This window comes from Strigops habroptila, chromosome 12 (genome assembly GCF_004027225.2).
Source record: "Strigops habroptila isolate Jane chromosome 12, bStrHab1.2.pri, whole genome shotgun sequence".
Lineage (NCBI taxonomy): Eukaryota > Metazoa > Chordata > Aves > Psittaciformes > Psittacidae > Strigops > Strigops habroptila.
Window position 1 is genome coordinate 13,206,102 of NC_044288.2, and position 23,521 is coordinate 13,229,622.

At 60.5% G+C, this 23,521-nt stretch overlaps 2 protein-coding genes across 2 annotated transcripts; both read left to right on the forward strand.

The window, feature by feature from the left end:
• Positions 1-1,572: 1,572 nt before the first annotated feature.
• SYNPO (synaptopodin) lies at positions 1,573-15,881 on the forward strand. The gene is made up of 3 exons (XM_030503555.1): positions 1,573-2,008; positions 10,706-12,546; positions 13,684-15,881. The coding sequence occupies exons 1-3, from the start codon at positions 1,573-1,575 to the stop codon at positions 14,461-14,463; spliced, it is 3,057 nt and encodes a 1,018-aa protein (XP_030359415.1). The 3' UTR covers positions 14,464-15,881.
• Positions 15,264-21,890, forward strand: MYOZ3 (myozenin 3). The gene is given in 12 exon segments (XM_030504861.1): positions 15,264-15,320; positions 15,980-16,098; positions 16,517-16,563; positions 16,566-16,625; positions 16,628-16,737; positions 16,739-16,751; positions 17,489-17,575; positions 17,939-18,093; positions 18,328-18,396; positions 18,500-18,647; positions 18,828-18,999; positions 21,728-21,890. Coding segments are annotated over 12 exon segments (1,200 nt in total).
• Positions 21,891-23,521: the final 1,631 nt, after the last annotated feature.

Genomic DNA, 23,521 nt, shown 5'->3' on the forward strand with positions numbered 1-23,521 from the left:
TTTGGGCATTCTCCAAAAAATACAGCCTTGCGTTTGGGAAGTGCCCGAGTGCCTGTTCTGCAGCAAAGCTTGCACTGGCTGCTTTCAAACTGCCTTCGCTTCCAAAATAACCTGGCTAAGGATGGGAGAATTTTGGGGAGCGGGGTGTATTCCTGCCTGAGCTCAACCTGCAGCGTTGACCTGGTGCATTTTCTTATTCATACAATCACAGAATGGTTTGGGTTGGAAAGGACCTTAAGATCATCCAGTTCCAACCCCCTGCCATGGGCAGGGATGCCTCACACCAGACCATGTCACCCAAGGCTCTGTCCAACCTGGCCTTGAACACTGCCAGGGATGGAGCATCTACCACTTCTTTTGGCATTTATCACTTCATTTATCACTTCACCTGTGCCAGCGCCTCACCACCCTCACAGTAAAGAACTTCTTATATCTAACCTGAACTTCCCCTATTTAAGTTTAAACCCATTTCCCCTTGCCCTATCACTACAGTCGCTGATGAAGAGGATATTACCCTGAGAAACCTTGCATTAACTCAGGGAGGGGTTTGAGCTGAGCAGAAACCTCTTCTCCTCCTGCTCCGGCTGTTGTGTTGGGAAACCCATCACGGTCCATGTGCTCTGTGGGTCTCCCAGCAGCAGCGATGCCCAGTGGGTGCTTCCCTGCATCCCAGCCTTGCAGCAAGTGGGGCTGGTGACGCTGCGGAGCGCTCACGGCACCGGAATTTCCCCGTGTGCTGTAACCTGTATCCTGTCCTGGAGTGATGACATCCCTGTCTCCCAGCTGGTACCGCGCCTCTCAGCTGTGTCGGTGTGTGCAGTCATTCAGCAGGATTTATGCTCGGCACAAGGGAAGTGGGTCTGTCTGCGCTTGTCCCGGCGCCGCCTGAGTCACTCCGTGGTTAAGGACAGATTTGTTAGCTGGATGCTGGGAATTGCGCTTTCCAGCAGGATGGAGGTGGGAGCCAGGATCCTGCTAAGCCTGAATGCTCCCACCTCATAAGCAGCAGCCAGCTCCCAGTGCTGGCCATGAATGGGCTGCACGAGCAAAGGGAGCTGGGCACAGGGGTCCAGCCCTGGGTGCTGTCCCCAGGGTGAGGATGGATGGATGAAGGTGTTGAGGTGAGGGCATTTCCAAATGAGCTGTTAAGGAGTGTTTGCATCTCAGAGGGTTCTTCCTCATGGAGCCCATGCTGGGGATGCCGGGAGCCACCCCACTGGCTGTGTCCAGAGGAAAGCAGTGCATGCACAAGCATCCTCAATGCTCCCTCTTCCCTTTGCACAGGTCCTTGGACACTGCTCCTCTGCCTGCCTGGAAGAGAGAAATTCCTGCAAAATCCTCTTTGCTGCCGTGTCTTCCCCAGGCAGATCCCTGCGGCTGGGCCTCCAAAAGCTGCCTGTTCCCGTGGCATCGTGCCTGGTCCTCCTGCCTGCAAGAGGAGTAAAGCTCCCAGCACGTGTCCATCTTCCCTCTGGGATGCTGCCCATGGTCTGAGGAATGCTGCCGGGGAGAAGCCACCCTCCTGGCCATGGCGAGAGGGTTTGAAAGTGCCAGTGAATGAAAGAAGCAACGATGCTGAAGGCGAGGCTCCGGCAGCCCTGCCTGCACACCCAGCCCAGCCAGGCTGCACATAGCCCCTGTGTCTGTGGCACAGCCAAGGGGGACACCGAGGGGGACACCGGCTGCTGGCAGGAGATGGGGAGCAGAGAGGAACAGAGGTGCCACCAGCTCCGGGATGCTCCTGCCTCCGAGCCGGTTGAGCAGGAGGGATGGATGGGATCACTGGGAGAGAAGCCCGAGGGGCTCAATGGGGACATGCTGGGTCCCACGTTGGATGGCAGCAGCCTGGCCTTGGTGGCTGAACCTGCAGCACCCCCAAAATGCCCCAACTCTGCCCCAGAGGTGCCCCCCCCAGCAACCAGCCCCACAACCAACCCCAGCCAGGAGTGGAAAGTGGTGAAGATCCAACGGGTCCTCATCCAGCCCGCCAGCGAGCCGAGGAAAGCGAGTAAGAGAAACCCCCTTTGGCCACTGCCCCCCATCCCAAAGAGCACTGCCTGCTCCCGGCACAGTGCTGGGAACACCCGGCTCTTCCCAAGGCAGGACCTCCGCTGGGTTCGAGGTCCCAGGCTCCTGGCCGAGCCGCTGGGACTTTTTTAGCTTGAGATGATTTCTCTGGCCTTAAAAATCAGAGGAATCTGTGGCTTTTCTTGGGAGGGGGGTGGGAAGGCAGCGGGAGGGTTCCCGCAGTCTCCAAGAACTCAACTGAACCCTGAGTGGGGCACAGATGGGGTGGGATTCATGGCCCTCACCCCGGCCGTGGGGCTTGGGAGGACCCTGCCAAAAGAGGGGTGATCAGGGCCAGCTCCTGGGGTGCTGCGTGGGCCAGAGACTCCTCTCCCTGGTCGCTGGGGTGGGAATGACCAAGCATTCATTACATGGCTTGGAGCCATCTCTCTTTCAGCCCCTGGTTTAAAAACTAAGCACTTTATTTCAGGCTGGTTGCTCCCTACAATGCACTCTGCTATCACAGCGCTGCTTCACAGCCTGTCCTCTCTGCCCATGACTGTCCCTTCAGCCACGGTGACACAAATACAGGCACATACCCAGTGTTGCTGCGGCTGCTCCCACGCCTGGACCATCCCACCCAGGGCAGACCCATCCTCTTACAGGCATCAGACCCATTTTTACACCCCGCTTCCACCCTTCTGTCTATTTTGCTCCTGCCCAGCTGTTATCTCGGCTGCCATGCGGCGCCGGGGCCGGTGTGTCACTGTCCCCATGGGATGCTGTATCGGATGCTGCTGCTCTGCTCACAGCCTGTTTTTCCCCGAGCAACCCCCGTGATGGGGCCGTCTGGGGATGCTCGACATGAACCTGGTGTCCAAAATCCCTCCCGTGCCTTTTTGGGGTGTCAAACGCCCTCAAAACCCAGCTGCTCCCTGCATGGGAGAAGGGCTGTGAAGCTCAGCCAAGCCCTTTGGCTCGCTGCTGCCCCAGCAGCTCCCTTTGCCGTACGAGTGTTGTGTTTCAGGGCTCAGCACACAAACCAGATGGACCCAAATAGTCTTCCCATTTCTCACTGTGCGCTGGGAATGGCAGGTCTGTGGTGGGGAAAGGTCAGGCCTGACTGTGTCCAGGCTCAGCGTTTTCCTACCCCTCGCCGCCATCCAGCGCTTTTGCTGCCAGCCTGGAATTTTAAAGTAACTCAACAGGTTTGTTGGAAAGAGTTTGTCTGTCCCGTTTCCTCCCCCTCCGAAGTGAGATCACCACCAGCCGCTGCCTGCGGCACCCGTCAGACTTTCCAGAGCCTCCGGGCAGGATGTCACTGAGGGTCCTGAGCACCGGGAGCAGGGATGGGATCTTCCCAAAACGCTGCAGGCTTGGTGTGAAGGAGAGGTTTGGTTCAGAGCAGGGGTGGCAGCAGAGGAGGGAGGGAAGGGCAGGTCCCCTCGCAGCATCGGCTCATGGCATCAGCATCGGGGCTGCCTCTGCAGCAGGGTGCTTGCAGGAGCACCCATGGGATGTGTCAGGGATTTGCTCCTCTTCTCCTCATCTGGCTGAGGAACAGCAACCTCCACCCCATGCAAGAGAAAGAGGCGCATCCATCCTCACCCAGAATCATGCAGGGGTGGCCCTGCCAAAGCAGGTGCCCCCCGAGCGGTGCAGACCCACCCAGGCAGGTCCCATGTGCCCCTTTGGTCCCCATCCAGCAGCCCAAGGCCAGGCTGGCTGCTCCCAAATATCCAGCACGGCGGCCCAGGCTGGTTGGCACCTCTCGGGGCAGGCTGGGGAGCGCAGGAGCCCCAGGTAGAGGCAGGGATGGGGAGATGCAGGAGGCAGGACTGGTTTCTCTGTCTGGTGTGCAAATACATGGAAGGGTTTGCTCCCTGGGGGCTGCCGGCCTAGCGCCAGTCTCCCTCAAAAACCAGAAAAGCAGAAAAAAGCAAAGAGGGGCAGGAAGAAAGGAAATTAGAAAGGCAAAAAATAAAGCCAAGAGCTCATCCTGTGGTGCAGATGGGCGCGGGAAGGGGGTGAGGCTGGTCCCATCCGCAGCAGCACCCGGGAGCTCTGAAGGGTGGCGAAGTGGGGAATGATGCTGCCTCCTCACGAGGGCTGTGGTCCCCTTGTCACAGGGAGCAGAGCACCCCTGATCGCACTCTTGGTCCCAGGGATGGTCCCTCGGGTGGTGACACCGGTGCTGGGGTTTTGCCCTGCTCCAAGTGCCCCAAACCCTTTAGGCACTGGGGAAACTGGCAGCAAGGTGAGGCCCCGCTGCCCTGCCAGCACCTGAAACGTGGGGTGCTGCAGGTCCCCAGCAGTGCCGAGAGGAGGGAATCGGGCGAGGGCTTGGAAAAGGGGGGTGTGTAGGCTGAAAAAGGGCTGGGAAAGGGGCTGCCCCAGGATGGAATAAGGGGGGTGCCCCGGATGGGATGAGGGGATGCGCAGAGCAGGGGTAAGAGGCTGCCCGGGCTGGGTAAGGGGATGCTCCGGCTGCTCTCACCCCGACAGCCGGCTCAGGGCAGACCCATCCGGGACGGGAAGCGGCGGAGCAGGGCCGCGGGGGGCAGCCGGTGCCGCCAGGGAGGGGGGACCCGTCCCGTCCGGTCGGTCGGGCGGGGCGGGCAGGGGCAGGACCGGCGGGACCCGCTACCCCCGGCCCCGGCCCCCGCCCGCCGCCCCCCCCCGGGCCCGCTCCGAGGGCGGAGCTGCCGCAACTTTCCTGCCCGCCGCCTCCTCCCCGGTGCAGTCGGGCTGCGAGGGGCGGCGGCGGCACCGGCACCGCGGGTAGGGCCGGGGCTGGGGAGGCGGCGGCTGCCCCCGGCCGGGGCTGCGGGGCCTGGGGGGTGGGGACCGGGCCAGGGAGTGGTGGGGCGAGGGGTGCCCGTGGGGAAGCGGGGGGCGGGTGGGAGCGCAGGGGGGGTGCTGAGATCTGGGCATGTCCGGGGGTGCCGGGGGCTGGCAGTGCATGTGGGGTGCATGGAGGGTGCATGGGGGTCCCGGAGGGCACGTCCAGACCCCCCCGTGGATGCTGATGGTGGGCGAAGGGCAGGCGAGTGGAGCCGCGCACAGCCCGGGGGAGAGGAGGGCAGAGCGGGGCTTCTCTCTATAGATGAGCGGGGCGGGGGTCGGTTCCCTCTGCCCACACCCGGGGGCCCGGCGTGGGGGGCACAGCGGAGGGATGTGAGGGTCCCCCCCGGGGCTCAGCAGGGTCGCACCTCTCAGCTCTGCAGAGCGCCTTCCCATTGCAATGTCCCCTGTCCCCCGTGACGGGGACGTGATCTCCCTTGGCTGTGCCACCCTGTGCTGGAGACACGAGGTCTGTCCCTCCAGCTTGGCACAGCCAGCAGGATGGATCCCTTACGGGTTGTGCAAGGGACAGGCGAAGGCCCCGTTTCATCCCGCTCCCTCCCCGCTCCGTCCATACGACGGGGACAAGCCGATCCAGATGACCTTCTCTCGCCAGGCCACTGCCTCTGCCTTATGGCACCGGCCCGACGGGGCTGTCACCCTGCAGCCTGGGATGTGTCACGGCGAGTCCGAGCACTGATGGGGTGGAACTCACTTGCCAGGAGGGATGGGGTCCCCGTGGTACCCGGCCATGGGATGTGCTGGCTCTGCTGCGCTCAGGGTGGATGCATGGCAGGGCAGCCCGGAGATGATCTGCCCAGCTCCAGCCTCCTTTTGCAAAACTAAAAGCTTAATTTGGGCTGGCTGGGGGAAGGTGCTGCCTCCACTTTTGCAGTAGCAGCAGCCTCTTCTTCCCCAGCATGGATATATGCAGGGCTGGGGCTGCTGCTTGGGCTTGGTGTGCCCGAGGGGCAGTGAGGCAGCAGCAGCCAGCCCCCATTTATATTTACCTGGATGGCAATGGGAGATGGGTGCTGCAGGACTGTGTTTGGCAGGATCTGGGAGCTGAGCAAGGCAGGGGCACGGCTGTGAGCCGGCAGGAGCGTGGGGAGGCAAACAGCTCCAAATCCAGCAAAGCCCTCGCGAGCAGAGCACAGGCAAAACTTGCAAGCGCATCGGATTTTCTCACTGTGCCAGATTTTGTCACTGGCAAAGGCACCCGTGAAGAGAGGCCCCAGCACGGTGCATCCTGCCAGGCAGGAGAGGTTGCTCCCACCATGGCACCCACTGCTTCAGATGGAGATTTTTGGGACCAGCACGGATAAAAACTTCATGGAGGTTTTATATCTGGGGTACAGGAGGGTTGGAAGCTGGGAATGAGGCAGAAAATGGTCATGGATTTATCCATATGTTTGAATCGTATCTGTTTCTAGCTAGCTCGGCTGCCTGCCTGTGCTACCCTCCTTGTTTTCCTAGCAGCAGATTATTTGGGATAACTCTGGGAGCTGGAGGGAAGCGCAGATTTAAATGTGTGCGAGTTAGTGCGCGATGCAAAAGCCCTGCACAGCTGTAGTTGGGGCAAAAGGCCAGTTGGTTTCTCTGCCAAAAAACCTGCTTCCATTTCCTCGGTGTCCAAAGCCCTCAATGTTTGGGTGAAAACACTGGATTCTCCCTCTCCAGCACTGCTGGCTGTAGATGTGTGTTTGAGCTCATGGCAGGGAGATGACACGGTGGCCTGTGTCCCTCTGGAGATGGGCTTTGTCTTGCTTCAATTCTTGGTTTTGCCAGCAAAAGGCACCATTTGGGTTCATCCACAGCAGCCCAAGAAAAGCTGGGAAAAGGGGAGAAGCACCTGCTGGTTATGGAAGGCGGCTGCTGCGCTGTGTGAAGGTGGATTTGGGGGTTCTGGTTCATGCTCTGCATGGCAATGGACAGCCCCGGGACTGGTGGGTCGTCCAGTGGGACACCCTGAGCATCATCCTGTGAGCTGGCCAAGGTGGGCTGCAGAATTGGGATGGATGCAGCCACGAGCATCCAAACCAGGAGCAGGGTAGGGATAGAGCCCAGCCTGAAGATTCTGGAGTCCAAGATTTCACAGCCTGTTGCATCTCTCCGGCCCCACCAGGGCTGTGGTACCTCTTGGCTTCTCCACACAAAGACTCACCACCATGGCCTGTGCTCAGACACCCACTGCAAGGTGACAGCTTCCAAATCACTGCCTTTCTTCTTGTGACATCCCGGCCACATCAAGACCAGCAACTTACACTGAATCGGTCAGCCCAGAGAGCCCTGGGGTATCTCCTTTCCCTACAATTTGGAGCCAAATCTTCATCCCATTCCAGCTTTTGGAGTACATGGCAGGGCAGGATGGGCCACAGGCAGGGCCTGATACATCCTTTACCATCATTTGGGGTCAGATGGTGTCTCCAGCCTTTGCTGGCTGGACTTTGGATGCTCTGCAGCAGTGCTGTGCAGGGGAACCCATCCTTTGCATGGAAAGCTGAGCGGGAAGGGGTTTTTTTGCCCTTATCTGGCCAGGAGGGGAGAGCAACAAAAACGCCTTTCATCACCTTCATCATCCTCACTCGGGAGGGGAAAGCACAGTACATGCTGCGGGAAGGATGACTGGCAGCTCGGTAAGAAGCTGTTAAGCCCTGCGCTTGGGGGATGTTGCTGGAAGTCACCTTTGGAGCAGCAGGAAACCTATGGAGCAAGTGCCTGTATGAATATATAGATAGGGATCTATAGGCTCCTCTGGCTGGAGCTGAAGTGCTCAGGGGCTGTTGGCTAGCTGCTCCTGTGTGCTGGGAGCCCAGGGGTCTTGTGGGACACAGGGAGCATCTCCTTCCCTGGAATCCCTGGACTGCAGGGGACCTGCAACGCAGGGATGCAGCAGCAGAGAGGGCTGGTGGGGCTGGATTCATTGTTCTTGGAAGAAGCTGGGACATTTGGAGAGGGGAGACGTTTCCTTCCCGAAGGGCGGCGTGGTGGTGAGCTGGTGTGAGGCGTGGGAAGGAAGGAAGAGTGGAAGAGCGCAAGAAGAGCCGGTCACCCTTTGGATTTTGGACTGGACTCGTGTTAATGGGCGGAAGCCGGTTTCCAGTGCCGTGAGAGCCCCTTGGCCGCGCATAGCTCTGCTTTCACCTCCTCCCTGTGCTCCTCGGGCTGCTTCAGCCCCATAACCCTCCTCCTCCTCCTCAGCACCTCAATGTTCTCAGTGTGTTCAGCACCTTCCTGCCTGGGGCTGGGGGAAACACCCATCCAGAACCTGTCTGATGCTCCCCGGATGACATGGGATGGATGAAGGGATGTTCCCTGCAGCCAGGAGAGGTGCTGCCAGGGACAGGGTCCCTTGGGCCACCATGGCAGATGGCGAAAGACCCTCACACCAGGTCGAATAACCTCATCCCATGGCTCAAGCTGCAGCAGAGAGGGAAGGAGATGGTCCCTGCCCTTTGGCTGCGGATGGCATGTCACCCTGGTGTATAGATGATGAGCCCCATTTGCAGAGGGCCTGCAGAGCCGGTTGCAGGGCTGCAGGGTCTGTCTGTCCGTCCGTCTGTCCGTGCAGCTGAGCAGGCAGGGCGGTGTGCAGGGTGTGCTCTGTAATTTCCTCTGGCCAGCCAGAGGTTTCGGTGCTCTCCATTCATGCTATAAAAGTTGGGTGTGAAGAGCAATTCTTATCCCCATTAGTATCCTGAGGGATTCATTTCCAGCAGACTCAGGTGGAGCATCCCGGGAATGGCACGTACCAGGAGGGCAGGGGCAGAGGAGCTGCTGGAATTGTGTAGAGGATAGGGTGATGCCGGGAATGGATGTAGGGGAATTTCAGGTGGGGGGCTCCCACTCTGCAGCACACTGTGGCCCAGAGGGATGAGGGCACAGGGATGGGGGTACCTGCGAGCAAAATCTGTGGGACAAATCCTGGCGCTGGTCCCGGCTGTACAGGACTGTATCCGGTGGCTAGTCCAAGCAGGAATGGGCTGGCCAAGAGCTGAATCATCCCTCCAGCACGGAGGAGATCCCCCAGGGCCCCTCAGTTGCTGTTAAAAGGCAGTAGCAAGAGCGAGAGGCTGCGAAATGGCTCCGCTGAGATCTTGCCTTCTTAGGCGGCCTGGGCCTCCGAGGAAGCGGGATGCTGGGCTCGGAGCACGCAGGCTGCAGACAGCTGGAGCCTGCGGCTTGTTTCCCAACGGCTCCTTGGCCGTGTTTCTGCTCCGCTTCGGAGATAAAGGCGGCGAGGGCGACCCCATGGAGCAGGAGCCGCGGCGCTGGCCGCCCTCCAGCCAGCGCGCCCGGAGGAAACCGCGGCCCCGCTCTGTGCCGCCGCCAAAGCAAATAGGAACGGGGCGTTAAACAATGCCGGGCGCTAAAGGGGATGCTGCCCGCCGGCACTGCTGCTGCGGGACGGCCCCTTGCCTCTCCTTGCCTCTCCAGGGGAGAGTTTCCATTGGCATCTCTGCCTCTTCTCCTCCATGCCCAGCCAAAACCCTCTTATTAGGCAGCCTGAATGCTTCGTCCACCCTCATCCTCCTCCTCTCCATGGAGGCAGGGCCATCCCGCATGCCTTGGTGATGCTGGGGTCAGGGCAGGGACTTGCTGGGTGCAGAAGGAGGTGGGAGGGATGAAGGGTGAGGAAGAGGATATGCCCAGCTTGTATAGCCCTCCTGCTTTACCGTGGGCTCGCTGGAAGGATTTGGCTTAGTCATCCATCCCTTCCCTCGCTGGTAGGCTGAGCCACTGCTGAAAATATCCTGGAAGGCTCCCAAGCGGCACAGAAGGCAAGAAAATGAGAAACACATGAAGGAAGGGAAGAAGGGAAGGGATGGGAAGGGAAGGGGCCCTCGCCACCCACCTCCCTGCCGGGGCCGGAGCGGGGACACCCCATCACAGCCACCCCAGCAGCGCCTTTGGGGAGGGGGCTGCACCCTTGGTGGGTGCTGGGGTAATGCCGATGCTCCCAAGCGGTGGCCTCGGCAGGGCCGGGAATGCTGCCCTTCCCACGGGCGAGATCGTAGGAAATTGCTCACCCTGAGAAAATGTGTTCCCGGCAGCTCCACATCCTTTTGGCCTTTGGGAAGGGCTGGTGCCATGACCTTTTGGCCAGCACACGAGAAGCCCAGCGGCACTCCGGCTGCTCACTGCGCGGCTTTCGCCGGGCTTGTAACACTTTGCTTTTAGCACTTGCCTCCTAAGGCATGAGGTTGGCTCCTTGTCTGTGTCCAGCGGGTCAGGATGTGCACAGCCCCTGTCGGCTGCTGCCATCTCGTGTTGCTCCTTAAATCCGTCCCCAGACGGGGCTGGCCACCAGCCTTGCCATGAGGCGATGGTGGGATGGCATCTCGCCGCTGGTGCTGGGCTTGCTTTCCTGCCCGCTCAGGGCTGAGCTTGCCGGGATTAGAGGCGAGGGGCTGGGGGAGACACGCACTGGCCCCTTCCCCGTCTGCTGCCTCTTCGAGCCGGGGGCCAAAACCGTGTGAGCTGCAACCCGAGACACGCCGAAGCCCTTGGGAGAAATTCCTTTCCCATGGGGTCACTGCAGTGGGCGCGCAGAGCCCAGATGAAATACGGGGTGGGAAGGGAGGAAAGATCCTGAGTGTCCCCTGAACTTTGCTGTCTGTTCCCCCCAGCGCGCAGAGCTGCAGCTCAGCACCTTGGTGGGTGCTACACTGGGTCCCCATCACCCCTGCACGCGATCTTCCCGTGTACCTCAGCCCCGGAGCATCCCCCAGCTGTCAGGGAAGGGGTTGGGATGCTGGGGGATACCTGGAGGAAGGTCTGCGGGTCCTGGTTGGGTAAGGCTGAGACCCACATCCCCTCTGAGTCCCCCTAACTCCTTATCCCCTCTGCTCAGGTCTGTCCCGCAGCGCCAGCCTCTCTGAGAAGGAGCTGAAGGAGGCGAAGGCGCGGAGCCGGCGGATCGCGGCGCAGCTCACCACGGCGCCCGGCCCCAACTCCAAGGGCGTCCTGCTCTTCAACCGCCGCAAGCAGCGCGTCGACGGGCTCTCCGGGGCCGGGCATGCGGCGGGGCAGCCGCTGAGCCCCGCGCCCCGGCCAGCAGCCATGGAGGAGGGCGAGGGGCAGGGGGTGAAGCTGGAGCCGAGCACCCCATCAGACGGGCTGCAGGCAAACGCGTCCCCATGCCGGGAGCCGCCTGCTGAAGCCCAGCAGGTCCCGCTTAGCACCTACCTGAAGGAGAACATGGCATCGGCTGCCACCAACGGCGTGCAGGAGCGGGCAGCCAGCGGAATGGAGAGCGGAGCAGGGGCTCTGGGGGACGCGGCAGCCCCTGCGGGGCCGGGCACGGTGGCTCTTGCCCTGCCGCAGAGCCCCGAGGAGGGGAAGGATGGTGAGGTGCCCGGCGAGGTGCCCAGCGCGCCGGCGGGGACAGCCACAGGGACAGCATCCCCTGCCGGCCAGCAGCAGAACGGGGCGCAAGGCCGGCAGTACTATGAGGTCCATCTCACCCTGGCCAAGCCCAAGCCGGTGAAGAACCGAACAGCCAGACCCTTCGGCACCCAGGCATCCCCCACCAGCAGCCAGCCCGCGGAGGGACCCCCCGCCATCGAGGTGCCCCCACCACCCACCTATGCGGAGACCCTGAGCAGCCCCCCGCCACTCACCCGCGTCCGCTCACCCCCTGCCTATTCAGCCCTGTATCCCCCCCAGGAGCAGAAGATGCTGCCAGGTCCGCCCATGGGCTGCGGGGCGAGCGGGCAGAACCCCCTGCCCAAAACAGGGATCCTGGAGCAGTCGGCTGCCCGGAGAACCGGCAAGAAGCCCATGTTCACCTTTGTAGAGAAGCCGAAGCTGGGTCCCAACCCCTTTCTGCTGGACCTGGTTCAGAGCGCAGACAGCAGGAAGAAGCAGAAGGAGCAGGGGGAGCCTGGTGCTGAGGATGAGCCCTTCGCCCTCGGGGCTGAAGCTGCCAACTTTGTCCCCAACAGCACGGCCAGGGGCGGGCAGCACCTCCCACCGGCTGATGATGCTCCAGCGTGGTCCTCCTGCCTCAAGTCTCCCACCATCCAACCCAAGCCGAAGCCACAGCCCAGCCACAACCTCACTGAAGCGAGAGGGAAGGGGGCTGAGCTCTTTGCCCGCCGTCAGTCCAGGATGGAGAAGTTCATCGTCAATGCTCCCTCCCAGCCCGAGCTGCTGCGGTCCCCATCACCCACCATGTCCCTGCCTCCCTCCTGGAAGTATGATGCCAGCGCTTGCCTGTCACCCATGATCTCCAGACACCCCCCCAAGAGTCCCTCCAGGTCCTCCAGACCCCCCTCAGCATCTCTGTACAGCGGCAACCTGATGGAGAATGAGGTCTCCCAGAAGGAGCTGGAGATCTCCAAACACCAGCCCTACCAGCTCCAGCCTTCACTCTTCATCCTCTCCCCATCCAAATCACCGACAAGGTCCAGGCCCCAAGAGATGCCTCCACCCAGACCCTCTCTTCCCGATGCCTATTCCTACACACAGCAAGCCTCCTGCCCGACCTCTCCATTGCCTCCTTCCCCTGTTTGGCATCCCTCTGCTGTGCCCAGCGCTGGCCAAACCACCTCCAGCCCCTTCCCTGGTCCTGGAGCCCCGGCCGAGGTGCTGCTGGCCTCCCCGTGCCGCCTGCTGCCACCCCGAGCAAAGGCAGGATTCCAGGCACCACGGCCCTCCTACTCCACCAGGAATGCCGGCATCGAGCCGCAGGTGTGGAAACCTTCTTTGTACTACAAGTAATGGTGGCGGAGAGGAAAACACGGGAGTTTTGGGTTCCCTCCGCTGGCTGAGTCCTCCCTAAGTGCGCACGGGTGTGCCAAAAGCTGAACCAACTGCTAAAAAGGGGGAAAAAAAGACATAGAAGTAGCTGGGAGGCTGCAGTGAGACAGGCGCTGCCGAGCCCCTGGTGTAGTGGGAGCTGAGGGGCCCGGGGAAGGTGGCAGAGGTCGGGGTGTAAAGCCTACAGGATTCCAAAGAGCCATCGGGAGCCCGCCCGTCCCATGGGGCCACCAGCACTTTCTCTCTTCTCTTGCCTGGAACCTGTATGGAGCATCGCATCTCTGGCTCTGTCCATCCTTTCCTCGCCTCCTGCCTGTCCAGCTCTCACAGCCTGGCTCTGCCCGCTCACCCGCAGCCCCTCTGTCCTGCCGGCTCCTACCGCCTCCTACCAAAGCAAACCCGGAGGGGACACACCGCCTTTCCGCCTCACTGTGCCTGCTCCTGTCTCTGTTGCTGCTCCTTCGGGATCTATCCTCGTTTGCTTCCACGCTGCGGAGGAAGAGCCACTTTCCCGGGGGAACAGCGGAGCCCCGTGGTGCTGGGACCGGGATGCTGTGGGGTCCCTGTGCAGCCGGGAGCCAGGGATGTGCCGGGCAGAGGCAGGGTGCTGGGTGATGCTCAGCCCCTGGTCCAGCCGTGCCTCTGCCCATCCCTCGTTCCCACTGCGCTCCCTGCGGTAATGAGCTGCCTTTCGACTGTGCTTTCATTTCTTCTGTGTTTTCCTTTGTTTCCCCCTCTTTCTGAATACACTCTGCGCTGTCAGACCTGGCTCTTCTCTTTCCTGCCGGCTGGGGAGCAGCTCCTGGGCGATGGACCCGGAGGGAGGCTTTAGGATGCTGCACGTAGCGAGAGGTCCTGGCTCATACTTCGGGCAAGGGTCGTTAATTGCAGGCTCAGCCTGCTCCTTGGCTGATGAGGGGCTCAGAGGCATCTCTGGGGAGCCCTTGCAGAGGGCGCATCCTTTGGGCCTGAGCCAGCATGAAGCTTGCCCCGGCACCCATCCCACCGCTGTCTCTCTAGTCTTTCCCCTTAATCCCCCGAGCATTAACGCACTCTCTGTCCCTCCAGGAAAGGCGAACATCCCTCCCCGCATCACCCACATGGACGCCGCGGCTGGCGCGGCGCACGGGCAGCCTGGACGGCTGGGCCAGCCCCGCCTCGGTGCCCGAGCTGGACGAGGGACCCCCCATGTCCCCTCCGTGGAGCGAGCGGTCGCTGTCCCCGCTGCGGCAGGACGCGGACCCGCGGGCCAGCCGGCAGATGCAGGCGCGGCTCGCCAGGAACATCATCAACGCCGCCCGCAGGAAGAGCTCGTCTCCCAAAGCCGTGGGGCCGGAGGGCTCCCGGCCCTTCACCCCCATCCCCGCCGGCCCCCCCAGTCTGCCCCAGTCCCCGCGGCCGGCACGGATGGAGGGGTGCCGAGCCCCGGCACTGCAGGCTGCCGGCAGCGCGATGGGGAGCATGGGCAGCCCCTCAACCACCCGCAAAAGCCCCCTGCGGTCACCCCGGGCTGAGAGCCCCCAGTTCTGCGTGTCCCCCGGGATGCCCCGAGCCGCATGGGCAGAGGGTCGCCGGCTCCTGCTGCCACCCAGCGTGTCCCCGTGCCCCGTCCCTGGGCTGTCCCCCAGCCCCAGGAGCCCCCTGCCATCCCCCGTGGTGGGCGCACGGGCCGTGGCCAAGCGCTGCACATCCCGGTCCCCGACGGACTCGGATGTCTCCCTTGACTCCGAAGACTCGGGGACCAAGAGCCCCGGCATCCACAGCTTCAACCTCTGCCCGCGGGGCTGGACCGGCAGCCTAAGGATGAAGGCGGGGGGGCTGCCCTCGGGGGCCCCCTGCACCTCCTAAACCAGCCAGCCCCGGCCAGGCCGCCCTCTCCCTAGCCCCACACCAGCACCGGGACTGACCCCATCAGGAACACACCAACGCTCGGGGCTCAGGTCCCCAAATCCCGGTGTCCCCCCTCCCTGTGGGGCTGCCGAGGCCCCTGGTCGTGCCAGCGGGGTCGGGTGTCTCCTGCCTACCCGTCATCCCATGGCCACGCTCTATTTTTACACCCTAACCTTTCGGGGCAGGACTGCGTGGTCAGCAGCAGGGCAGGAGCAGGGGGAGCACAGCCCCTGCCCTCTGCAGCCCATGCCCCATAGCCAGGATGGGGACGGGCTCGGTGGTCCCCTGTCCCCATGCAAAGGTGTCACAACAGCTTTGCTTTCCTGGGGTAGCACAGCCAGTGCCACGCTCCTGGCAGCACCGAGGGGGTGCCGTGGCTGGGTATCTTCTCCCAACTTCTCCCAGCCTCCAGAACTGGCTGGTTTCAACTGAAACCAGATTTAAGGAAGGAAAAGTTGTTAGTTTTTTACTCCAGCCCCCCTCAGCCCCCCCAGTTCTTCACTGCTTTTGGTTTTACTTTTAACCCTTTCTCAAAGAAATTCCCCCAAATCCTTCCCTGGTGACCAAAAAGAGAGCCAAAGATATTTATTGCCGCATTGAGGTGCCCTGAAACCCTGCCCAGGCAGAGGAACAGCCTCACCCTGTACCCAGTCACTGTCCCCATCCCCAGGCTCACCCCATCCCTGTCCCCATCCACATGGGATGGAGGGGCACACGGGGACCAGTGGGCCCTGTGGCAGCCAGGGTTGTGGGAGGGGATGTGGGTCCATGGGGGGCTGAAGGAAGCGGTACAGGTTGCAGAAGGTTCGGAGGAGGTGCGGGTGCAGGAGGCGATGCTGAGAGTGTCCCTGGGACATGGTGTCCCCATGGGGAGCCCTGCAAGGGGCTGGGGGCGGGCAGAGGCCCCTGAGGGCAGCAGCACCAGAGGGAGGTTCGGGATGGGCGATGGGGAGAGGAGGGTGCCAGGGTGGACACATGTGGCAGAGCCCGGGCAGGGCAGTTGCGCACGGGGGGGCAATGGGTCCCCAAAGCACTTATCCCCAGCCATGGGTGAGCAGGAGCTGGTTGGGTGCTGGGAGATGCTACAGCACTGAGCACCAGCACCCACCCAGAGGACACGGCCTCGGTGCTGGTAAGAGTGGCACCAGGAAAGGAGGATGCGTTTGGGCTGCCGGGGCTCTGGCACGTTGCCTGTTCAGGGAGCCCTTGTCACCCCTTCCCTTTCCCGGGACACGCTGTCAGAGACAGCCCGTCCCTGTTCCCATCCCTGCAGCTTGTCCTGCTCGGGACACAGCCCCCATTGCTCCACCAGCCACAACCCGCCTTTGCCACACACGTGTATATCCAACCGGGAAATAAACTGCCGTTATCCCACCGGCCTGGCTCTGGTCTGTTCCGGGGCGGCCTGCGCACATGTGGACGGGGACACCATCCAAGTCCCCAAGGGCCATCCCTGCTCCATGCAGGGTGACAGATCCTGGTCCCCAGGATTCATCCCCGCTCTGTGACAGGGTGATGGCATCCCCATCCCTGTGTGTCAGCCCTGCTTCATGTCGGGGTGACAGCATCATCCCCAAGGGCCATCCCTGATCTGTGAAGGGTGACAGATCCCGGTCCCAAAGGGCCATCCCTGCTCCGTGCAGGGTGACAGATCCCGGTCCCAAAGGCTATCCCTGCTCTGTGCAGGGTGACAGTGTCTGGGTCCCAAGGGCCATCCCTGCTCCGTGCAGGGTGACAGATCCCGGTCCCAAAGGCTATCCCTGCTCAATGCAGGGTGACAGATCCCAGTCCCCAAGGCTATCCCTGCTCCATGAAGGGTGACAGATCCTGGTCCCCAAGGGCCATCCCTGCTCTGTGCAGGGTGACAGATCCCAGTCCCCAAGGCTATCCCTGCTCCATGCAGGGTGACAGATCCCGGTCCCAAAGGCCATCCCTGCTCCATGAAGGGTGACAGATCCCAGTCCCAAAGGCTATCCCTGCTCCATGCAGGGTGACAGATCCCAGTCCCAAGGGTCAGCCCCGCTCCGCCCCCTTTCTCAGCCAGAAATAGCTGCTGCCCCGCTCTGGACCTTGGCATCTGGTCTGGAGCCCAGCACGGCTTGGGGCGAGCAGCAGGAGCCCTGGGGTGTCCTGGAGGAGCAGCCAGGACCACCAAGCACTGGTGACCACAGCTTGGCCTCAGCCTCATCCCCACCACAGCAGGAGAGCATCTTCGGTCCCCAGAGCCTGGGACATCCCCTGGCCAGGTAGGGCAGATGCGGTCCCACACTGGGGTCAGCGGGTGGGTGGGTGCTTGGGGACACCCCAGTCTTGGCGGTGGGGACATCACCACCATAGGGGTCAGGGGATGGTGTCCCACAGCAGGGTTGAGGGCAGGATGGGGTGCAGGTCCCATGCTTGGTGTGTGGATGGTTCATGCTGAACTCAGCTGGATGGGAGCTGCGTGACGGGCACCATGGCCCCGCAGGGACCATGGAGCAGCGGGTCCCTGCGGGGCCATGGTGCCCGTCACGCAGCTCCTGACTGTGCCCCCAGCTCCGTCTGGATCAGGATTGTGGCTCCCACACCCTCATGGCTGAAAATAGCTCTGCTGGAGCAGAGGTGCTGGTGGGGAGGCAGCCAGTGCCCCCGCTTGGCTGTGGGTGCTGCTCCCAGGGGGCTCAGGACATGAGGATACCGGCTCATTTTGGGCAAGGACAGAGCCGAGGATGTTTTCTGCCCTATAGGAAGGCAGAAAGACAGGCAGGGGCTGAGGGGTGGCATGCTCTGTATGTTATCCTACATCCAAGAAGTGAATGGAGAGCAGCGCAGGGATGGTGCTGACCAGGGGGGATGCTCAAGGATGATGGTGACCAAGGGGGATGCTCAGGGATGATGCTGTTGAGGAGAGATGCTCAGCCAAGCCTGACCTCTCCCCATGGCGTACCTGGGGCTGATATGTCCCCATGCTTGGTGTCACCACAGGGCTGCCTCTCTCTTCCAGCCAGGCAGGATCTGTCCCCCTCGCACAGAGCTGCCCCAGGAGCACAGCAGCAAGTGATGGCCATCATGAGACCGGGCCCTGAGGATGGTAAGAGGGTGCTGGGGGTGTTGCTAGTCCCAGGGCTGTGCTGCCCTCCCTACCCAGGGGTCAGACCCAGCTCTGCTTGAGGACCCACAGGGTCTCTGTGCCTTGGTCCCCTCTTGCATCACAGCCCCAAGGGGCAGCAATTGCATGGTGAAGGCTGGAGGGGTCCATGCACAGGGGCAGGGGAGGCTGATCGAGCCTCTGGAGCTGAGCTAACTCCCTGACAACTCCCCACACCGGTCCCTGGGGCACAGGCACAGCCACAGGGACCCCAATGAGGGGACACGGTGTCCTTGCGCCGGGCACGGGGGTCCCCAGCCCTGCAGCAGCCTCATCTGTGGCTGTGCTCTCCCCTGGCCCCCCCAGAGCCCCGGCTGGACCTGGGCAAGAAGGTGAGCACGGCGCAGGACCTGATGATCGAGGAGCTCTCCCTGCCTCACAACCGTGGGTCCCGGCTCTTCCAGCAGCGCCAGCGGCGGATGCAGCGCTTCACCTTTGAGAACCTCAGCGGCCGCAGGGAGGTGGGTCTGCGGCTCATCCCCTGGATCCAACCGGGACAGCCCTTTTCCAGCAGGGCAGCGGTTCCTGGGGGGGCCAGGGGTGTCTCAGCCATGCAGCTACACTGAGATGAAGGGAGAGGAGAGGTGGCTAGGTGGGCTGGGCATGGAGATGGGCAAGGTGCAGCACCTACCAAATCCAAGGGGATGGCACCAATCCCTCTGTGCATGCACTAACCCCTCTCCTTACCTCTGCAGCTCCCAGGGCCGGGTGGCTCACACCGCACCGAGAGGGGTGACACGGAGGGAGCAGCAAATGAGTGGACGGTGAGTTGGTGGAGGAGGCTCCGAGATGCCTTCAACAGCCTCTTGAGTCCCAAGAGGTGGGGCAGGGGGAGCTCGCTGTGCCCGCTGACTCTCCCCTCCGCAGGCAGGGGAGGATGCCGGGGGCCAGCAGAGTTATCACTCCGAGCTCCACGTGGCAGCATCGCCCCAGGGCGGCCCCCCTGCAGTGCCCAAGAAGACAGAGAAAGTCCTGCAGATGAGTAAAATCCTCAACCCCGACGCTCTGGCCCCAGGTAAGTGCCCCCTGCACCCCAAAGCTGACACCGCTGTCATCCCACAATGTGGGGCTGGAGGCAGCGAGCACCAAAACCTCCTCCAGAGGGTTTATATGTATAAATATATAACAGGTATTTGTGTTATATGTTCATACTCCTGCACCCGCAGCAGCCCATGTCATCTCTCCTCCTGCACAGGGTACTCAGGTCCCCTTAAAGAAGTCCCCCCGGAGAAGTTCAATGTCACCGCTATCCCCAAGGGCTACCGATCCCCATGGCACGACGTCCTCGGTGACAAGGCCAATGCTGTGCTTGGCGAGTACCAGCCGCCCATGAAACTTTCTCAGTGGGACTTCAGGAGCTTCAACAGGTAACGCTGGCCAAGGAGCAGGCACCACCAGCCTGTCCCTGCGACAAGAAGCACCTTCCATCCTGCCAGGTTCATGCCATCTTTACACACCACAGGGGCTCAGGCTGCCCTTTTCCTGCTCAGGAGCTCCTCTGCAGCTCCCCACATCTCCTCTTAGCTCCACCACCGGGTTTCTGCAGCTTGATCTCATGGGGTAACCACAGGGATGAAATGTGGGAGGACTAATTCCCATGCCCATGGTCCTGAAGGAAGAATCGCTGCTGTTGCAGCCAGGCTCAGCTCTGGGCTGGGTGCAGGAATGCCACAGACAGTGCCAAGTCTCTCTCATAATGTCACTAAGGTATCCAAGCAGCTGCTGGAAGCGGTGGGGGTATAAGGTTAATCTTCCCAAAAGTGTTAAGAGGTCACCAGATTCCTTCCAAACACCTGCTTGAGATCCAAGTCTCCAGGCCAGGGAGTTCCTGCTGGCTCAGCCTGGCAAGATCCATGCCCTGAGGCTGCTTCCAATGGAGCATGGAAAGCTGCTGCCTCCTCACGCCTTCAACTTACACTGGGGTTGAGGTTGGGACCCTGGATAACCTCCGTTCTGGAAAGGGGCTTGGTGGGGATCCAGGAGATGGAGATCAGGTGGTAGCAAAGTACCAGCAGCCCAAGGCAGAATAAAGAGATCTGAGCTTTCAAGCTGAACATCATCGCAGGGAATCTGCAAACCGAGGCCTTGGCTCTCCTCCTCACCGAACGCCTCTCCCATGAGGATGGCAGTAGGTTGTCCTTGCTCGCCTGGCCAAAGTCACCTCCCAGGAGGCAAGTTCCCCGTGGAGCTCCCTCCCAGGGCACAGCACTGCTCCCTGTCACACCATCACCTCCCATTGCCAGGCCCCTGCAGGCAGCAGCTTTCCTGAGCCCCCAGTCGGGTTGTATCCGAGTTGTGGGGGACACAAGTGCTGTGCTTTGAGCGCTTGGCAGAAGGAGCTGTGGGGAACTACAACCCCTCCACATGGGAATGGCATCCCAAAGGGCAGAGATCTCGGCCGGTGGAGCAGGGGTGATGCTGCCACCATCCCTTTGCTGCTCTCCTCTCCCTCAGCCCTGGGGCTTTGCTGTGAGGGGCACAGCACCAGGCTGCTGCATGCTCAGCCCCTCTGCATTTCCCCTTCCCCACCAGTGAGAGAGTGACTGGTCTGCACTGGAGTGGGGCTGAGGGAGACAGGGAGGAGGTTGGGGGATAACAGAAGGGACAAGCAAAGGGGCTGTGTTAGCTGTTCCCTCAGGTTTTCCTTCCCAGGAGCTTCCCTGGAGCAGTAACATCCGAGGTGGTGCCGTAGGGGGAGAATTAGGAGCTGTGCAGACACTGAGCTCTTTTACTCACCATTTCCCCATGTTCCTGCCTCAGGATTTATTTATGGATGGGGACTGAAGCAAGGGCATGTTTCTGAATAATGCTTTCCCCTGTTCTGCTTCTCCCCTCTCACATGCTGCCTTTCTATTTAAAGCCTTGAACTGTTATTTAATACAGATGGATGCTAATTTAACACCAAGCCTCTCGCCACCTCCTCTAATTCTTCACTGAGGCATGAAGTTTCAGAGCGCCAATCTGCTTTTAACTGGGCTTTTCATGATCTTCCAAGCTGTTGGCTTTTAAATCACTTCTCAGTTCATCAAATACCAAACTGCAGAAAAACAAGCTTTTGGGAACAAATCGGCCACGAGAGAAGCCAGGGGTGCTGCCTGAAGCGAGGTGAATCCCAGCACAGCTCACCCAGGTCCCAGGGCACATTCACCATCTCAACAGCAACTGCTTTAGAGCAGACTTGTTGGGATTTATTCCCAACTTGAAACCCTCAGGCTGCCACGTGAAGACCTTTGGACACTTTGCTGCCTTAAGAGAGAGTAAACCCAAGCTTTGGAAATGCCTTTTCCCAGCAGGGAGAAAGTTCCTGGAACAAACCTTTCTCTTTTACCTTTCTCCCCTCCCTTATTTCCCCTCTGTTGCAGAACAGTGCCACGTTACTCATGTTCGAGCAGCGTTTCCCAAAGCAAATATTCCCAGTGATGCCTCATTGATAGCTCAGCCTCCATGTGCTGCTCCAAACCCAACATTCTTGGCTTCTCCGAGGCTGTCACTCTCTTCCCAAATCCCTTTCCACATTTCTCCACAAAGGGATGACAGCTCTTGCCCCCGCGCTGCTCCTCCTGTTAGTCAGAGTTGAAGAGAAGCTGTCCCAAAAGGCAGCCTGGAGTCAGGGCCGAGAGAGACACAATTGCCTGCACACGTGCTAGAGCCATCAGGAGGCAGCGCCACCGGCCTCACCCTCTGCAGAACACATTAGCTGGGGATAAGTCACCTTCTAAAGACCAGAGGGGTTGTTACCATCACTTGCTCTCTTAATCTAACCCCTTTCACACACAGCTCACCTCTAGGGCTGGCGGTGGAGCCCAGCAAAAGAGACTGGTGAAGAGAACACCATGCTTCCTCCCTCCCATTCCACAGCCATTCACGCACCAAACCCCGCTCTTTGGCTTGCCAAAGCTTGAGCTGAGCTTGGCTCTGTACAACAGAAGCACCTCCTTGGGCTGGCAGAGGCTCTAACAGCATCCTGGGGACGAAGAGGAGGGTTATCACTTGCTACAGGCTAAATTACTAAATCCAGACCTGCTTTTTCTCTCACCTTTACTCCTCACAATCCCTCCCTGTAGCATGCTACATCTGCCTCTTCTCCTGCCGCAGGACTCCCGCCCCGTTTGACCGAACACAGCTCAGTGACCTGTTCTTTGTGCCTGCCATGGAGCTGGACAACCTGAGTGCTCTGGAGGTGATTGACCACAGGCGCAACTTCAACAGGGTGCCCCAAGGCTGGGTGCGGGTCCTACCGGAGAGCGACGAGCTGTAGCACACACGCTCCCTTCCCCATCACCACAGATGCTTCTCTCGCTAGACTCAAGCACACTTCGCACTGTAGGGGAGAGAGGAGGAAGTGTTCTCCAGGAAAGCCAAGCTGGTGGTCTCTGGTTGTCGCCTTCTTCAGCAGGATTTGAACAAGCTCAAGGCTGGGACCATTTTGAACCCCCCCTTGTACCTGCCACGGACGCAAGGGCAGCCGAGCTCTCGTCATTAACACAACTCCGGCAGCTCCGTACATAACATCCCGGACAGGGTGTCCTCATGGAAAATGGCAGGAGCACTGGCTGCACCACACCAAGGTGTCCCACTGCTGCTTCGCTGACACACAAGCCCTGCTCCGACAGATGGAGAAATTCCACCTTCAGGACAACTCTACATCTGTTGTTCCACTCAGGACGGCGAGAGGAGGTGATAATTGAAGAGCAGCAGCAAAACAAGTTACCAGAGGCACTGGCATGTTAAAAGCTTTTACCCAGGGCTTGGCTGCACAACAAAAACCAATGAGGAACTGGAAATCTGCCTGTTCACAAGCACAGCACAACCAGGGTATATGGGAGAGGAACGCTGGGAGGTGGAAACTTGTGCCCTCTTTTCCACAAGCTTCTGGCTGGCACTTGGCAGCTGATGTTTTCCCCTTCCCGCTGCTATCTGCACGCCTTGCTCAACCATCTAAGCCCTTTCATTGACTTCTGCCAGATTTGCTTCCTAGAGTCGGTCAGTAAGGATCAGGCCCTGCATGGAGCCGCTGCACTGCAGAACTGCACCAGTCTAAAGACACTGCCAGGGTGTTCCAGTAACTTCTGCATCAGCAGGAGGGAAAACGAGCACAGCCACGACTCCAGAGCAAGCACAGGCTTCCCTGTGAAGGTGAGCCTCAGCAGGGACACACAGCGGGGGACATAGCTACCAACAGGTACAGGACAGTCATCAGGGAAAGCCCTGCTCCTTGCTAACAAGAGTCTCTTAACTTCACACAGGTTTTCTGCAACTGCTTTCATCAGGTTCTTAATGTTACCTTTATTTTATCTTGCAAAAGCAGGAGCATCAGGATAAAAGTTTCTTCTTCCACCACCATGGTTAAATTAGGCAAGTAAATTTGGTGGCAAAACTGCAGATAACAGCTGCCTGAGGTGTACGTGTGGTGCTGTGCAGATCCCCCACAGGGATTCTGCTGCCACAACACACCATTCAGGTAGGAAACTTTCATGGAAGTGATGAGCAAATGGGAAGCAAAAAGGTCTGTTCCTTCAACATTAAACTTTGTGATGCTCAAGGGCTGTCCTGTTCCAAACCTCTCTCTCCAAACCTCTTTGTCCATCAGCTGAAGAACCTGTGTACCCCTGGGGACCTGGCTGCAAGTAATAAATGAGTTGTGACAACATAAAGCCTGTTTGCATTCCAGATCTGCCTGCTCAGCACTCACAGCCCTGAGTGCAAAGACCGGGGGCCAGAGCAGTGGCAAAGGCTGCAGCCCTCCCTCGTGCACCAGCAGGCCCCTGCCTGGCCTCCAGCACTGCCCTGGAAGGGCTCTTAGAGCAGCTAAACCAGTTACCTGTGCCCACAGCCCAGCTCCTCCTCCAGAGAGACCCAGCCATGGGCCTGGTGCCACCTCCCAGAGCC

Coding starts and splice junctions, on each gene's coding strand:
- SYNPO (XM_030503555.1), top strand. CDS start 1,573: ATGCTGAAGGCGAGGCTCCGGCAGCCCTGCCTGCACACCCAGCCCAGC. Junction 2,009..10,705: donor CAGCGAGCCGAGGAAAGCGA/GTAAGAGAAACC, acceptor CCCTCTGCTCAG/GTCTGTCCCGCAGCGCCAGC. Junction 12,547..13,683: donor ATGCCGGCATCGAGCCGCAG/GTGTGGAAACCT, acceptor CTGTCCCTCCAG/GAAAGGCGAACATCCCTCCC.